Source organism: Zeus faber (assembly GCF_960531495.2).
Source record: "Zeus faber genome assembly, chromosome: 5".
Classification (NCBI taxonomy): domain Eukaryota; kingdom Metazoa; phylum Chordata; class Actinopteri; order Zeiformes; family Zeidae; genus Zeus; species Zeus faber.
The window spans coordinates 28,730,233-28,748,919 of record NC_137192.1 but is presented as its reverse complement, the minus strand read 5'-3'; the positions used below and the strand labels follow the sequence as shown (position 1 = coordinate 28,748,919).

The 18,687-nt window shown below is 42.8% G+C and overlaps 1 protein-coding gene across 1 annotated transcript in view; it reads left to right on the top strand.

Moving 5' to 3' along the window:
* Nucleotides 1-1,031: 1,031 nt before the first annotated feature.
* The window catches only part of loxl2a (lysyl oxidase-like 2a), a gene marked incomplete at its 5' end in the record, with an annotated part of 30,752 nt that continues 13,096 nt past the window's right edge, over nucleotides 1,032-18,687 (top strand). Inside the window, 5 exons of the mRNA XM_080001106.1 lie at nucleotides 1,032-1,320; nucleotides 4,350-4,525; nucleotides 13,721-13,929; nucleotides 16,146-16,362; nucleotides 17,754-17,937. Of these exons, the coding sequence (XP_079857232.1) occupies nucleotides 1,032-1,320; nucleotides 4,350-4,525; nucleotides 13,721-13,929; nucleotides 16,146-16,362; nucleotides 17,754-17,937 (1,075 nt within the window). The remainder of the gene's footprint in view (nucleotides 1,321-4,349; nucleotides 4,526-13,720; nucleotides 13,930-16,145; nucleotides 16,363-17,753; nucleotides 17,938-18,687) is intronic.

Here is an 18,687-nt window from a genome sequence, read left to right as displayed (position 1 = left end):
CGTGGCGTAGATGTGACTTGGAAATCGAATCACGACTTCGCACAGAGCCGGTGGCCAGTAGCTTTGGGAGTTTATTCGCAGCCCGTTGTCTCCGGCGTGAAAACAACCCTCTGTCGTCCCCGGGGCAGATTGTTTGTAATCATTAGATGAGAAGCTGTGGAGCAGCTACAGAGCCATGGAGGGAGCGCTTGGTGTGGCTTTAACTAGGTTATAGAAGCTATTGTTGGTTGGTTGTTGTTGTTGGCACATTGTTCATCTTTATATTAATGAGACCACACAAGTTCTGCATTGTTACACGTTACATATTTTAAGTATAGAATATATATATATATATATATATATATATATATAATGCACTGTTCATTTAACTGCAGTTTATTAGGCCATGGCCCCTGACGTGAACTTGAACCACAAGCTCCAACTTTGACCACTGAAATTGGTGGCGGTCTTTAACTTTCCCTATTCCCTCCTCTCTGCTCCTTTCGCTGGCTCTCTGCCCTCCCTTCTCTTCAGAAGCCGCCTTTCCTCAAGGCTTGTTATCCCCCCCGGTTGACACTTTAATGTGCCGCCATGAAATATGGAGGTGAGGTGAGCGTTCCCTGTAAATGCTCTTCTTTTCTTTTCTTCTTTTTTTTTTTTTCCACAGCCCCTGGGCGCAGATGGACAGCTAGATAACAACAGCCAGCACGGGCTGCACCCTTCCTTCAGAATTCCACATTTGCTCTTCATTAGGCTGTCGAAGAGAGAGATAGAGAGAGAGAGAGAGAGAGAGAGAGAGAGAGAGAAAGGGAGTAAGGCCTCCCAGTCTTAGCCCTTAGACTTAACAGGGCATAAACTTGCTCAATCCCTCTTCCCCCCCCCCATTGGCAGCTGGATCTGCTGGCTCTGTCTACAGTCAAAGTGTGGGTTATTCTGTTTATGATTCTTGACCATGAGGTTTGGCTTGGGCAGACTGGCTATATCATGGTTCTTGTTTTTTGTCTGTGCAGCTTTCTGACTGGAGTCCCCCCCCCCCTCCCTCACTCTCCATCATGCTGCTCCGACTCTCCACCCCCCGTCTCCCGTCCGCCCTACTGTGTGTGTGTATGTGGGTGCTCTGCCAGGCCCGGTCGGAGTCCACCGCCCCTGCGATCCAGCTTCGACTGGCCGGGGAGAAGCGCAAGCACTATGAGGGTCGGGTGGAAGTGTACTACAACGGCGAGTGGGGAACAGTGTGCGACGACGACTTCTCCATCTACGCCGCCCAGGTGGTGTGCAGAGAGCTCGGCTACCTGGACGCCGACTCCTGGTCGCCGTCGGCCAAGTATGGACGAGGCGAGGGTGAGAGAACCGCCGCTCAAATGCTCATTGGGAAAGGTCGAAACCTTCAAACTAAAACTCTCTTTGCATCATAAACCACTAATCCCAGCCAACCTCAAGCCATCCTAGGGCAATAATCAACAGCTGTATATCTCCACAGACGGTTTCATAAGTTCCATGGAAATCCCGAAATTCAGCTCCAGTTTACCCCCGTCTGACTGTTAATTGCCTCAGGCCCTGGTTTCCCCATTAAAGGACATCTCAGACACGCCAATCACTTGTGAGCGTGTGGGGGAAAGACTGGAAACATGAGTTAAAGCCAGGCACACAGACGTAATATCATACCCCTAATCTTTGTCTAAATTTACTGAAGAGTTTCCCCCATAAACGTGATTCTTGCTGGCAGTAAATCAAGCAGTTATTCGGATGAAATTTGTTATAACTGATGTGTCCTTCCTTAAAAAGCATGTGAAAGTATTTTTGTTGCCAAGGACCAGAGATATTTTGACCATGTGAAAAATCACTCTTGTGATGTGATCTAGTCGGGGCATGGGTCCCAGCAATATTTCATAGGTAGTGATATGGAGGAGACTTTCAATTATATTGGGGAGTATATTTCAAATCTTTGCCTGGAGGGAAAGATAATATTTATAGCAGGATTACACAAACAGAGGGCAGGTGTTTAAAGTTGTCTTTTTCCTGGATGTCATTCTGATGTAAAAGGCAGCCCTGCTGCGTGGGCTGATTGTTGACATCAAACCGGCAAAAGCTGCAGGTTTAAGTGGTGATCTGTAAGATTATTTTGTTGAAAAAAATCATTCACCATTCAGTGTGTTTGCGTTATGTATGTGCTCGTCTGTATGCTGTTTTCATTTATGATGGCAGGGTCTGCCCTTCCTGGCGCCTTTTTGGACGCATGCAAGAAGTGAAAGGCAGACGCGGTGAATTTGTAAAAAAAAAAATCCTCTACCACTTCAAGTGACCAAAGAAAGGCAACAAATTAACCAATCAGAAGATGGAATACTTTAAAGGAAAGAGAGTGACCTAGAGTGAAGACGAGGGTGAACCCGGCGGTTGAAGAAAAAGTGCTCTATGGAATTCTGGGACTTGCTGTGTCATCCACTCAACACAGAGGGTCTTTTATGGATTACCACTTTAATGTCTTCTCCAGGTTTTGTTCATAGGAGGCCTTTATTTTAATGGGATGGTTGATCATGTATATTACAGATTAGAGGTCCAATCACACTTATTTAGACAACATATGGTGCAGCAGAAAACCGTACTTCCAGTGACTCAACTATAACTGTAACACAGTAGGTATTTGGTTGGTGTGACAGACCCAATTTTGTACCAGGGGCCTTTGATTCCGAGAAGCTGCGTTCGGAAATAGAAGAGTCTCATATAAATATGTGGCTCTTATTGATGGGGGGCACATAGCCAAAGCTGGGTGACTGTAGGAAAGGTCCCTTCCAGATTGATGGCCTTGGAAACCAGCCTTGCTTTTAATTGAAGGGACAAACCCATTACAAATGAGGGACATCACTGTACAGTTGTTTCCAGCACACGATTAATTGAGAAGAGCAGAGCTTCGCACAGCAGTTATGCGCGACTGTCATGTGTAAAGCTATCGGAAAAAAAGAGAGAGGCTGTTTATTTGCAGGCCATAATACGAAGCAGCTCAACATTTACGGTTAGCCTTGCAAGGGTAAGTAATTGACTTGTTAGGGCTTTCATTTTAGCTAGGAATGACCAGAATACAGGGATATAATCGTCTATTTTGCTCACAGCTCATAACTTCACTTTACAGCAGTGAAGTTAAAACACTTGAGCTCTGTCCAGTTCCTTATGATTCTGAGCTGTGGCGTTCCAGCAAAAGCTTCCTGAGAGCGTTCTGTTCTTTTCACTGGCTCGTGAGTTTCCCAAAGGTCTTGTCCTTGATAGTTTTAACACAAACATCCAGTTGTATCACACCTGGCATGGATGAATATTTGTTTGGAATATTTGTATGTCCTGAACAATCACAATTTTCCCCCTGAGGCCAACCTGGATACCGGAGGACAAAGGTGCTTTTTACGACATTCCGTGCCAAGTAAAATGGGTTTGAGGTGGCTACGTGTCTGAAGTGGTGGTTTGTGGAGTGATGTCACGTTGTCTGCATGAGCAGGTCAACGGCACTGTAATCCTGGTAGAATGCGGAGGAATCCGTCAGTGGTTTCCATGATCATAGGCGTGTGGTTTCCCTGGCGGCTGGTTCATCAAGGCCAGCTGGGCAGCAGCTGGGGACTCTGACTGACTGACTGGGTGTCACTTTGCCCTGGCCCCGGCTCAGGGTGAGAGAACGTGACAGGATACTGTGGAGAGCAAACACTTCTCCACGTGAGTAGCTCTGCTGACTCTGTGCCAAGTGTCTAGAAGAGACGTTGTCCAATATTAAGTTTGGTGAATAGGATCACACACTATAGATAGAAATGAAGGGACGTGGTAAAGATGACTGCCCCGTACAGGCGAGTGGACTGCATTAATACTTGATTTTCTGCTCTGTTTCCATTCCCTGGTCTCACCTGGTTGACCAAATCCACTGAGCCCATGGTACTGATGCTATAGCTGGTTACAGTAGAAATATCCACTATGTATAATATGATTCAATTCTAGTATTTCAATCCCCGAATCAATTTAAACATTTTTTATGTCAATACTTTGTTTGGAAGGTATTCAACCATTTTCCGCTTAAATTAAATACTATGATAGTCACAAATTAATTGAAATATTAAATTTCTGTATTAGACTGAATTTGTTCTGTGAAATATTTTGTGAACTATCTCATCAATATCGGGTTGAATCGATATTGAATGGAATTGTGACCCTTTGTATCAGAATCAAATTGAATTGTGAAATCCTGCCCAATACCCAGCCTAACTCTTTATTTACCCTGTGTTTTGTGTGTGCTGCTCATTTTTAAGCAAAATTCAAATCAGTAATAGAGGCCAAATTCAGCCATTATGAATCAATAAATCCAATAATCAATATCTGCACCTCGCTGTCCATTCCAGGTCGTATTTGGCTGGACAACGTGTACTGCGTCGGCTCGGAGAAGAGCCTGGCTCAGTGCGGGTCCAACGGCTTCGGAGTGACCGACTGCAAGCACTCTGAAGATGTCGGGGTGGTGTGCAACAGCAAACGCATTCCGGGCTTCAAGTTCATCAACAACCTGGCCAACAATTTGGAAGTAGGTTCTCATGAAGCGACGCAGATGCAAACAAAAGACAGACACAGCTTCAACAGATCCATATAAACTAATACGTTTCACAGTGGGCTACAATGCAGATTTAGTAAGAAACACCTGACTAGCTGATCAGGGCCACATGAGGAGAACAGGCTCAGGATGAAAGAAACATCTTATCAGCACCTTATGGCTCAAAGCAGCTCTGGGTTATTCCTGCCCTTAAACCTTTCCAAAAAACATTTGGTTTGATCTCTGAGGAAGGATGTTATCTCACTCCAATCCAACCTTTTTGTTGTTGAACTTTCCTGAAGGGAAGAGTTCTGGAGCTCCTCCCGAACAAAACAATAAGACTTGTAAGGAGAATGTATAAGAAAAGAAAAGCAGATCTGTTGAATTTAAATGTATTTAATAATCCTAAAACACGGATAATTTAATAACTTTAAATGCAAGAGATATGCTTTTTGTATAAAAGATAGATCACGTTGCAGTTACCAGTATTGGGACACTGTGCTCATGTATTCATTCTGAAAATTCTGAAACAGATACCTAAACCATAGAAAGACAGAGATAACAAATGTAGTGGAATTGAGTTTCAGCTCGAGCAAGATAAAATTAATACTCATGAATGAAACCACTACAACAATGACGGATTCAGGTTACATTTTACTGAACCCAAGGCCAGACATATTGAGATTCTCTAAATGGTTACTCATATTGCACTGAGTACTGAGCACAAGATTGTGACCTAAAACGTTTTTCTGCCGATAAATATATGAATGAAAAATGTTCATATTATTCAGTGATCTCACTATTATCGTAACGAAAATGTTCAGTAACCTTATTGAACTTTGTACTTTGCAAGTCCCAAACAGAGTGCTACAGTAAGTACTTGGAAAAAAATGGCAAAGGGCAAAAAAAGGTAAAGGGCAATTCCTGTTAAAAGGTATGTCATCTGACCGAGAGCCCTGAAATACAGTAAGCATGCTTATTAAAAAAAAGTAAATAGGTGTCTTGTGTCCATTTTAGTCTTACCGGTGGCTAACGGCACCAAACTAAACTTGGACATCTAACAGACTACTCAGTGTGAGCAGAAACGTTCAGGGGGTTACAGCAGTCACAAGAGCCCGTGTCAGGTCATGATGACGTCATAGCTCAGAGGGCGTCAATGCTTCCATATCTGACCACAAGGAGAGTTGGGAAATAATCCCTGAGTCAGCCATAAGGGCCCATAAGGCTGGGCTGTCCTGTGCACCATTTGAGCTAATGTCTTCGCCAGGTCTGTATCCCAGCCTACGCAGGACCACTCTGCTGTCACACACACACACACACACACACACACACACACACACACACACACATACCATCCTGTCTGGACGGTGGGAACACCTCTGTTCCGGATGGAAAGTCTGTGTGGGTTTGTGGACATAAAGGCGGCAGTGGGGGGGTTGGAGGAAACAGAAGGATGGGATTCCGCACAGGCCAGGACAGCTAATGTGAAACTGCTGCCTCACTGACAAACAGCCTGAAGAGGTTGTCCATCACTCAGCCAGACTAACTAGAGTAAACAACCTAACAGGCTTTGAGTAACAGCTTAGAGGGAGATTATACATGTATTCACACTTAGTGATCGTTTCCTTGATGGAGTCCAAATACTGAGTCTAGAATTTGAATTTTGCTGGACTATGCTGGAAAGTCTCAACCCATAAGATCGTCTGTTTCGGGTGGATTTCACCGGCCAGAATTTTTTTTTTTTTTTTTTTTTTTTATCAACATCTGGGTTTACCCTCCCCTTGGCTCCAAGACAGTCGAATGATTTACGTCAAAGCTTCCTTCTGATAGAGAAAAATATGGGGATATTTTTTTCATCTGATGGTGCTGTCATTCACTTCTTGTGCGTGCCCAGTCTTTGCATTCTTGGCGGGAAAGGCGGACCCCGCCACCAACAATTGAAACAGCGTAAGGTATCGAGCATAAAGAGCACATACATCAGGCAAATACACTGAATGGTGTACTATAAAGTGCCAGCTTAATAAAGTGTCAAATATGGGATTTTCCAACAAAAGAATCTTTAAGAAAACCATCCAAAATAAAAGCATATCACATTTGTAGTGATTGGGAATCGTTCCCTCGAATCTCCATATTAATTATCATCCTGGGGCAAGAGAGGGTGGAGCGAGGAGGGATGGAAATTCTCTATAATTTGTTTCTAAAATTCTCTATAATTCAGTGTTTCATCTACTGGAGGCACCACCTAGTGCTGCCCTATTCACAACCTTTTTCCCGGTAACGGGTGGCCCGTTATAGATCTCTATCTTAGCGGCGACCTCTATTGCCTGTTTGTTCTGTTTGTTTAGTGTCTCTCGGGTGTTATTGCAGATCTGTTCCCCACCCTGCAAATATTTCCCTGGCCCGGGTTAAACCCTTTCAAGTGTGGAACGGTAAAAGGTGTAGCTGCGCGCCATGTAACCGTGCTTGACCTGACGTCAGCAATGGGCAGCCCTGTTCCTTCAGACTGTTTATTCATGGGATGAATTGGCATCCTGTCCCTGGTCTGGAAATGTTACACCCTGAACGTGTGTAGAAATGTACTGACGCTCCTGAAGTGGTAAAGCAAATTGGTATTTTTACGTCTTTGATATTTCAAATTAATTTGCGTTTAAATGTTGCAAACAGGGATGACAGAACCCCCTGCTCGCGTTGGCTTCGGCGTGTGGTTTCAACTCGGGGATTCGGGATCCTTATGATCATGTTGACATCCTGTATGGAATCCGTTGAGTGGGACTGTTTTCATTCATGTGCTCGGCAGCTTTGGTGTGGATCACCAGCTCATTAAAACTATAATGGTACAATCAAAGTTAAACTGCCACGGTCAGAATGAGCAGCCGCTCTGGAGGTTTTGGGGCTATGTTAAAGTTTTTTGAGAGGCTATGTGTGAAAATATGTGAAGAAAAGATCACAAGTTCTCCACAAAAGCTGGAAAGTGTAAGTTGAGCTTTGACCACAAATGACAGGCTGTCCTTATTGAAAACATCTATGGGGCTGCTTTCTGCATGACGATAGACGCGGCCCATCCATAAATATTAGGAGTCCGATCTCTCCACATGGCAGGAACAAGATCCCGTATCAAAATACTGCTGAGTAAAGTTAATATTCAACATTAAGCAGAAGCATATGAAGTAATAAGATGTACAGTTTCTTCCATCCCTTTTGGTATTTACCTAATAGTCATTTTCTTTGGCACATGCTACAGTTTGGAAGCGTCCAACTTTTTACCAGAAGCCTGATAGCTTCCAGCCCTCTGCAGAGCCGTCTCTTTTAACCTCTGACCTTCCCATTTACACCTTCAGCGCAGTGTCACACTGGGCGCACACATGCTCTCCCCTTTGTCTTCAAAACTGTTGCAAAGCATGCAATACTTATAAAAATTGGCTACATTTGAAAGCCATTTTTCTACTGTCATAACAAATGGAATCATTTCAATGCCCCCTTTTCATTTGAGCTCACTTGAGACATCCCTAATCTTATGTATATATTTGTCTGTTCCCAGTCTCGTTGTCACGTGTTCGATCCTCTTAGAAGTAAAAATGAAACAAATGATGTCGTTTGGTCGCTAGGAGGCTGCACAGAATGGAAAGGAAAGGTTTTTGCTTCCTAGCAGAATTAAACAGCGAGATTGCCTCAGGCTTTGTTTATCATCTGTTACTGGGGATGATGGGAACAAACTCCAACACGCCAGGTTGCTGTGGACGTGGAAGACTGCACATGTTATCAATCTCTCCCACGCACTCCTGGAATTGTCTGCTCGTAGAAAATTTGTCAGAAAATGTAACATGTCTGTCCCGGGGAAGATCCTGGATCATCTTTATCTTAATGGGCACATTGGGTGTGCAAGAGAGACTGAGAGTCACCATTTGAGGCTGATTATAAGTTTGCTGCAAAGTTTGGTAGGAATTATTTTAGAGCCCATGTGTTTTCTGGTGAGCTGGCATCGCCGCAAATTTGTAATCGTTTTGCAATGCATTGTTTCCAGCGATCTGAGGCTGCACAGACTTGCCGCCTGAGTTCTTAACATTGCCTTCTGATCACACTGACACCCGAATGTCTTTGTTCGGACCGCAAAGGCTGTTTTCAAATGAAGACGGTCAGTAATTTCTTGAACTTGAACTTGAACTTAGCTGTACATGTTTTTTCATTACCTCTCATCTAATTTGTTGGGACTCTTTCCTAAAAGAAAACAACACATGACCTGACCAAACACACTTGCTGTCTGGTCAGGTCACTGAGATCTTCTGTAACTTTGTATAGCTTTATTTGCAGAAGACAGGTCTAGGCGAGTTGGCTTTACAAGGATTTAGCCCTGAAGTCTTATTCCGGAAGGAACGATATCAGTGTGATGTGATGCTAGTTCCTTTTATTTCACAGATATAAATTATCACTGACAAAACAGCTGTAGCTGCTCACCAGACCATTTATTATGACCATGTTTCTCTGCTCATGAAACAGTTGTGTCAAATCAACACAACAGTGCCCAGATGTCAATAAAGAATGTAGCATGGCCAGAGCCTTTGGCTTTATTCACACATTTAAGCAGGGCAAAGGTGGCCTTTCTCCCAAAGGCAAATCGGTGTCCGTTTACACAAAACTTTAATTCCTGACATTCTCGACTATGCAGCAAAGACAAAGCTGAACCGAAGTTGCCTTTGACAAGATGTATGCGAGAGGCTTGCAGGGAGGAGGGTGATCGAGAGGAGAAAGGGTTGATGCATGTTAAGGGGCTGGAGCTTCGTCCCCTTTCTGAAAGATCAACTATAGGAACAGAGTATGCTGGTTCAAGAAAACCCACCACATGTTCAACAGCTGGACCCACTCTCAGCCCAGTTCCTCTGAAATCACATTACCACTCAGGATCTTATGGAGCTTTTATTCCTCTGTATAAGTTGAGAATTCCAATGTTGACTGACTTAGTGCATCGGCTAGATTACCTCTGAGAAAAGTTTCCTATGGCACTTTTGTTAGGTTCTTCTTAAATTGGCCTCATTAAAAACAGTGCAATAACTGGATGTTTTAGTTTATTTTTCTCATCTCTGAATTAAGATAAGATAAGATCCCACTTTATTAGTCCCTTGGGGAAAATTCAGGTTCTACGTTTCAGAACAAAGGGTTGGGATTGATACCTTTATTGCCATTTGGGGAAGTGCTTTGAAAATCTTAGAATTTTTCCACACAGTCAGAGACATCAAAAAAGAAGACAGAACCCACTATGCACCAACTATATACCGTATACACTTTAGATTCTATGCACTGACTATGCACATAGTTCATGCACTTTATAAAGGGTAGAATCTATATCTATACTATATACAAATTATACATAGTCTTCCAAATAAATCATCACAAATAATTGAATTGATAATTGATATGAGGAAACAGTTATTGCACTGACTACATTTGATATTTATGTTTTTTAGAAGTAGTAGTTTTTTAGTATTAGTAGAGGAGATGGTCTAGGAGATGTCTAGGTGTCTAGGAGGCTGAGGTGAGTGCGGTCCTGCATTCTGTTGTGCCTGAGTGTCCTTGGCACTCAGGGGCGCTGTCCACGGGTAAACGCTGGTTTTCTACAGTAGGTCGTGATGTTCTATGGCCGGCTGTATTTAGTGTCGCGCCCGGTCAACAGACTGTACGAGGTTCTGAGCACTGCTTAGGCCTTGCCCCTGCAGGAGCCTGTATCAAGGTACTCCAATGTTGTGTTGAGTTGTTCCGACCACTATCTGGATGGTGTGCTTGTCCTTTTGGGAGGTGTTGGCAAACCACATAGAGATGCCTGCTGTCAGGGAACGCTCATTGACTAGTCTTCGGGAAGTACAGGCACTGCTGCGATTTCTTGGCACTTGTATTGGTGGTGGCTGCCCAGCTGAGGTGGTTGGAGAGGCGTGGTCTGAGGAACTTCACGCTGTCAACTTGTCCAACTTCATGCCAATGTATATTGGCTGGTGTTCTTTCTAAAGTCCAGGATAATTTATTTTGTCCATGGGAAATCTAGAGCGAGGTTATTAGCGAGGTTATATCAGAGAACTGGCCAACTGTGGAAGGGATTCCACAGTTGGCCAGGTCTCTGATTTGCTCCTGGTATACACGTATGTGGTTTTGCCATCATTGTGGATGAGGCTAAGCATGGTTGTACCTTCTGAAAATGGATATTTAAGATTCATTTAAGATTCATACAGTCATACTGTATGTGTATAAAGAGAGCTTTTGGGAGAATTTATTTCGACCCTATTCTCACTACCTGAGGAGTGTCAAAATCCTGTTGCAGAAAAACTCAATGGGCTCGTCCTGCACGTGGCCAAGCCCATTGAGTTTTTGAAGGTCTTTGGCGGGCCTCAAGGTCAGTGGTTCGGTGGTGAACAATTCCAGATTGGGAATGTACATCTCCTACCGTGTCTTTGCCCCATCAGCTGATTTCACTCAATAGTTGTATCTCTGGCTTGTGCTCAGTAGAAAATCCAGAGGGATTACTTAAAAACTAGAGTTAAAGACTGCAATGTCACAATTGATTTTAATCACAGCCTTTGAAAGAATTGAAATGAAACACAGATATTACATTCATAAATAACAACCCTTGCATTGTATTCATCCCTATTTTATCTCTCTCGCTCTCTCTCTCTTTTTTTCCTTTAAATTTTGGAAAGCTGGGGTCCTGTGTGGTGGGGTGGGGGTGGGGGTGCAGGGTTACAGATGTTAAAGTAATTTCAAAGAGTCTTGCTGTTCTTTTGCCTCTCCTCTAAGCCGTGGTGCGATTAACCCCCCCAATGTTGTGCACGTGTAGCGGAACGTGAGGCAGGTTTAGAGGGTTGAATAAGTCGAATAAAATGCACAGTAGTTTTCAGAAACAGTCAGACGACGGCCAAGACCACGGCCACACATCCAACTACTGAGAGGAAACCATGTTAGGAAAACTGCCCCCAGTTTGAAATAGTTTAGGAATTACTAATGGTTGACACTCGTTAAAGAGACCCACTACTGTGTGAATCCAATTGTAGTTATTTTTAGTTTTTTTTAATTTTGTTGTTTTTAATTAGTAACTGGCCATTAGCAAAAAGAGGACAAAAGTATTTGGGCTCTTGTTTAGAGAAGGAACGTGTGACTGGAAAGAAGCCTCAGGGTCAATTAGAGCGAGCGAGAGAGGAGAGAGAGAGAGTTAGGTGAGAGAGGGGTACAGGAGTGGATAGGAGTAAACAGCAAAACCAACTTTGGAGAGATATTATGCACTCTTTCAGTTCATTCTGTTGTTGTTTTGATGGATCTGTAAAAATATTTATATATATTACCTCACTTCGATTTTTTTTTTACCTCTGTATCCTAACCTACTTGACCCAATCTGAAAAGCTTTATGCACTCCTGAAGGTATTTGGACATATGTAAATGTATGTGACTAATAATCTCTTGAACTTGTAATTTTAACATGGATTGCGTTCCTAAAAATGATGATGGTGTTGAGCAAACTGGATTTGATTATTTTGTTTCTTTCTTCCATTCCAGGAGGTTTTTGTGTTTCTTTGATAAACCAATAACCCACTTGTTTCAGTTAATATTCCCTTGAAAAGTCTGTAAAAGCCTCACTAATAAACACTTAAGTGTTAAAACACAGATATTTAACTCCACTTTAACATCAGCTTTACAGCAAGAATCCAGCCAGTGTCTGTCCAAGGAACTCATTTGTGACTCTCCCCAAGCCTGAGAATGTCCCTGGAAAATATAGTGTAATACCATGAGAGCCAGGATTCCATCCACGATAGAGCGGATCTTATCCTCTCTGACCGCTGTGGTCAATGGGAGGACTTGCGCCGCTGTTGAAACTGTCGGAGTTAGTCATGTTCTGCCCTCCCCTACAATCTTTTTTTCAAGGGGCTGGACATTCGCCCAGGCTGACGCCATCTCAGGAAACCACCCTCCTCATTAAGGCATAATATTTCTGGGACCCATGCCTGAATATTGCCAAAATTCCTGACTGTTGCAGAAGTCCTGAGGTCTGTGTTTGCATAGCAGAAAGGAGTTCAAAGTTTTGGTCTTTTGTCACCGCAGTAAAAACGAATTCCCTGCCAGGAAATAAAGGGGTACTTGGTCTTGGGAATGAACAATGACAGAGTTATTGGGAAGCTGTTTTGACGCTAAGCCAGAAAGGTTAAAGGTTACTGTGCCTGGCTGCTTTAGAGGTGTCCAGAAACATACGGGCTGACTGGGGAGAGTAACCCCTCTTCTTACTAGATTACTTTACAGCACTCCAGACCACCCGCAGAATCAGCCCTGGCCTTACTATCTCCAGCAGTACAGTTAACCACAGCTTCTGCCTTCAACATATCATTACCCAATTGATGCCCTACAACCAGTGTTTAATAGTACTTAACTAAAATCCACTTAATACAATTTTTTAAGCTTTTTTAGGTCCTAGTCTTAGTCCTTCTTATGGAAAAGAGTATTGTGTACCACATATCATTCATATTAGCCTATTTTGTCGTTTCCTTAAACTTAATCCAGAGAATTATCTCATGTAGCAAAAATAAATGTATTTCATTAATAACATTCTTAGATACTTTCAATCACTTAAGTTGTTTCTTTAAGTTGCCAAAAAGATGTGTGTAACAGCAAAAACGGGATTATCTGGAAATCCGTGCTTCCAAAAGTTTAAATGTCGCCTGTCAAGTCTCAACAGGGCCTTCCTCCTGGAGCAAAGACTCTGAGGGAATTGAGATTAAGAAGAATTCCAGTCATACATTCAATGGCATCTTGACAAAACTTTTTTTTATCACTATGTGAACAATTACAAACAAGTTTAATTAAACATGTTCCATGCTGAATTTTCAATGTACGAGTTCAAGTTCAAGAGATTATTTGTCACATACATATACATACGGTCATACATGGAGTTTCACTGCAATTCAATTATGTTCAAGCAGTTCAAACTATCGATGCAGTGTTTTGATAAGTAATCCTTACAAATAATCAACAAATGAATGAACCTTCCAATGTATGACTAAATGCACATAGAGGTTAATGCAAGATGAACACCTACATTATCATTGTAGGTCTTCCCTAAAAAGGACTAAAATTCAAGATATCGGTACTAGTCGGTAATGAAGCAACTCTTTCTTCCACCGAACCCTTTCCCCAAACCCCATCCACTACCCCCTTCCCCCGTAGAGTGTGACCGTGCAGGTGGAGGATGTGCGGATCAGGGCTACCTACTCCCACAGGAAGAGGGTTCCCATCACCGAGGGCTTTGTGGAGGTGAAGGATGGGGGCAAATGGAGGCAGATCTGCAACCAGGACTGGACTCCACTGAACAGCAGGGTCATCTGCGGCATGTACGGCTTCCCAGGAGAGAAAGGCTACAACACCCGGGGCTACAAGTGAGTGCAACAGAGGCAAAGAAAAAGGTTAGGGTGAAGGACCATTTCAATTTTGATTTGAATAAAGGTTCACTTCACACTGAGGTATGTAGTTGGAACGTTATGTAAGGCAATGATTAAGACATTTTTTATCAGAAATGTATTGATGTACGGAATTCCTTTAATTCAGATTTGGTGGCGCAGAGGTATTTACCAATGTTGTGTATATAAGGAACGTTCCACTGAACACTTCAGTACAGACTTTTAACCTGTACAAATGGGTCCAGGTCTACTTAAGTCTATCGAGCCTCCCTGATGTCAGGAAACACATATTACATAATTACGTTTGTTTCTTCGGGTCGTCACCCTGGCTATCATCCATCTTCAGCTTGTCTCTGAGATTAAACAGAGCTAAGCCAACAAGATTCCTGAAGGATAGTCAACCACTTTCAGAGGAAGTATAAGAGAATGAAGAATTGGTCTTCCATGCGTAATGACTGAGGCCAGCATGACGTGAATCATTGGAGTTTGTTTGTACTTTTGGCTGCTGTGTACACTTTCCCAAATACCAGAGCATGTGTTTTATAACTTTTTTTTCCTCCTCCTCCTTTTCCGTCTGGAGTCAACTGTGTGGCAAGATGAAAAGATAGCGATGCCTTTGAGTACTTTGCAAAGCTGGAGCATAACAGTACAACAGATGCTATCATTAGGAATTAGAGCATATTCACATGAGAAATTTAAATCTACTAAGGCAGAAGATGAAAGCTGGTTTTTGAGACCACATAAGCGGTGGTATCATGTGAAAAGTCTAAACCTGTAAAAACCTTAAAGAAATGTAATTCATAAAAATATTATTTTCACCTCCATTTGAGTTGGTCTATAATTAAATTATTATTATTATTATTATTAGGGGTCTAGCCGATAGGGCTGGATCCCCTATTGATATTGTTCCGGGGAAATTCTCTGAATTTGTAGCATGCGTGACATTTAATGCCGCACAGGAACATGGGTATTGTAAAACATCCTCTTTGGACCGGGGTTCAAACAGATAACGATGGGCATCGGGTTTATCTATAGGGCGGGGCACTGTAGGTGCGAATGGGTATCTGATCGGCTCCAGGTAAATAATTGCTAGCAGAGCTACAGCACTTGTAGCTGCCTGCTTATCTTCGTGACACAAGGGCATTTTGTTTTCCATTTCATGGCGTTCTCAAATGTGTGGGTGACAATGGTGAAACTCAAGGGGCTTTGTAAGTGCATAAATACATTAAACCTTTGGTGGGAGCGGCAACGTGTGAGCAGAGTTGTGAATTAAGACAAAAGCGGAAATGTATAACTAATACAACACAGACAACTAATACTATTATATAGTCTTGTTTGAACCGTATGTCACAAACATCTTGTGGTGAAGCCTCGCCCTCCCCTGGGTCGCTGGTCGCTGTTAATTGAAAGTTTATTAATATTACATGTCACCTGTCCAAATTGCACCAAATTCAACACTCCACGTCCCTGGGTCCCCAACAATAGCCACGCCGAGGGCGAAGTCGATCGGAGGAACAGTTGTTCAGATAATGGAAGGAAATTATAATCTAAGGACATTCATAAAAGACAGACAGACGGACAGACAGAATTGTGTAAACCATTTTAGTTAATATTGGTGCTATTATGTACATGTCTGTATAATTGGCCTTTGACCATGTTTGAGTCTCTGCTTAAAATCCCAAGAACGACCAGACCAGAGTGGTTTCAACGATGCACTTGTGAACATCACATGAGTCAGAGTCATTGTCATGTTAACTGTTGTATTTGCAACTGGATTTGCTGTTAGATGCCTCTAGGCCCGACCTAGAGCTGCTCTAGGGTCCACTAATGTCCGGTCCCCCTCACCCTCTGTACCCTCTGACTTGGTGGGTGGGGTCACCCCAATGTCAGGGTATTCCCACAACAATACCTCTATTGTGCTGCACAGCGCCAGATGGGCATTGCTAAATTCCTGACACAAAAAATACCAAGTTCCCAGGTTCCCTTTTTCTATAATGTCAGTATCTTAATGATGTATGTTAAAGAACCAACAGACAGACAGTGCACATTGAACTCAATCGATTGTATATTCAAAGGCAGAATCAAAAGAGGAAGATGAATCCCTTATCTAACATTTTACTCAATAGCTCAGGCTGTCTTTACCATATTCTATTTTCTATGATCCTTGCGGCATTAATATTATTTCTCCCCTTCAGGTTGCTGGCCAAGCGTCGTAAGAAGAACTACTGGGGATTCTCTGTCAACTGCACAGGCAACGAAGCAGACATCACCGAGTGCAAGCTGGGCGGAGAGATCGAGCTGAAGGGCAACTGGACCTGTGAGCAGGGCATGCCGGTGGTGGTCAGCTGTGTGCCTGGACGAGCCTTCGCCCCCAGCGTTAGCGCCGGCTTTAGGAAGGCCTACAGGATGGAGGTAGGCCACACTCTGCCTGCAAAACACAACTGGCCAGTTTATTTCCAGAAAAAAAAAATCCTTAGTGCCAGATGTGTTTAGCTCGGAAATGGGCCTGGTAAACCCAAGGCTGGACTATGTTGAGCTCTCCAAAAAATTATGAACAGCGTGTGACCCTTCAGCTGTCTCAGTCAAATCCCCATGTTTTCATTGGATTTGGTCTGACTAAAGTTGAATCCTGTGAAACCAGTTTAAAAGCCGTCATAGCTAATTTGTTCAATTTGTTTTGTGGCATTGGGGCATGTTTGTGGCATATTTGCATGGTGTATAAAAAGAATGTGTAGAAGGTTCAGGTTATTTTGGCCTAAAGATATATATATATATGTGTGTGTGTGTGTGTGTGTGTGTGTGTGTGTGTGTGTGTGTGTGTGTGTGTGTGTGTGTGTGTGTGTGTGTGTGTGTGTGTTTATATATGTGTGTGTGTGTGTGTGTGTTTATATATGTGTGTGTGTATATATATGTACTTATGTATGTGTGTATATATACATATATATATATATATATATACTGTATATGACAAATAAGTATGCAATGCATTAGATGGGTTTGGACCTTTAAAATGCATACCATCTGGAAGCATGGTATGCATAGGATGGGATGGATTCTTCTCCAGTGGGATATGGATCTCCAGTGGAACTCCAAAAAAACGAAATTCCCGAGATTTGCCAATGATGATATTGAACTCAATAGTTCATGCGAAAATATGGCTGATGGATAAGATGGATATCATGGAGATATTTGCGTTGTCTTTGGATTTTTTTACAATTTCTCAAATAGGTTATTTATTATAATTCACAATTCACAACAATTTCCCCATTTGCATTTCTAACTCAAGATCATCATTAAAATAAAAGTACTAAAGTACTTAGAAGTACTTACAATAAATGTTTTGTTGAGATTCGAGTGGACATAACAATGTACTAATCAGTTATTGGTTCCACAGAAACACTGGACCGCAACATTTCCTGGTTGTTAATGATGTGGCCTCTGGCCAAACATCTGGAAGTAGTAAAATGGATGACTGCTAAACATCTTACAGGACAGATGTGAATATCAACTCCCTATCTTCTCTCATGCTGTTTACTGTTTCTTGTTTGTTTCAAAGCTTACTCATTATCACCGTGGTAACAGGTATCCAATATAGTCCAAAACATTATAGACGAAAGGGAGATTCCAGTAGGATAATTACTAGATTACTGAACAGGAGGTAATGAAAACAGTGGAACATACCTTATCTTACCATTTTTCAGTCACAGCAAGCAAAGCTTTATTATCACCGGCGCTCAGTCACCGTGAGTTAATAGATTTTTGTTGTTTTTACTGATTGCAGTTTTCTTTGCCTGTTCCTATAGCAACCCTTGGTGCGTCTGAGGGGAGGGGCCATGATAGGCGAAGGCCGAGTTGAGGTGTTGAAGAACGGGGAGTGGGGAACAGTGTGCGACGACAACTGGAACCTCCGCGCCGGCACCGTGGTGTGCCGAGAGTTGGGGTTCGGCAGCGCCAAGGAGGCGCTTTCCGGGGCGAAGCTCGGACAAGGTAGGACTGAGAGTCACGCCCACCCAAAACTGCAAATGTCCTGCCATGTTTTTGTTCCACCCAGGCAATGATCCAGCTGCTTCCACTCTTGAGTTGGATCCCTGGATTGATGCTTAGAAAATCCACATGGTTGACTCGAAATCCCGGAGTGGAATTTCTCTTTATGAACCTGGAGTTTCCATATCTAATAAAACCGTTCCTCATATACAACAGCACTTACAGACAATATAATGACTGGAAGTACATAAACATTAACAAACCTATTTCTAAGGGTTTATGTGACTACTCTCACGGATGAGGACCTGCTGATCAGTATCACTTCAATCCGACCAGACAACAGTCAGCACATAGAGGAGAAGATAAAACGTGGAAAGCCTCCTAGGAATGTGTGGAATATGACCTTGATCCTCCTCGTATGACCCACAGTCTTATTACGTGAAATGTAATATTCTGTGAAATTAGGAAGATAAAAATCCTGCGCTCCTGGGTGAGGCTGCCCCGACCACTATTCTAAGAATGAAGCAAAAGACTACCCCAAATGTGCCAGTAAAGAAAACAGACTTCATAGCTTCATAGTCTCAGGACAGGAATGCTTTGTTGGAGAACGTGCAAAGCTATGGAGTTGAGGATATTTTCATGAGGGCTGACCACCGTGCCAAGTCTATGGTCTGTCCACACAGACCATAGACTTAGAGTAACTGGCCATGTTTGTTTTTAGAGGACTTTGAAGAGTGCCAAGCCAGAATTTCA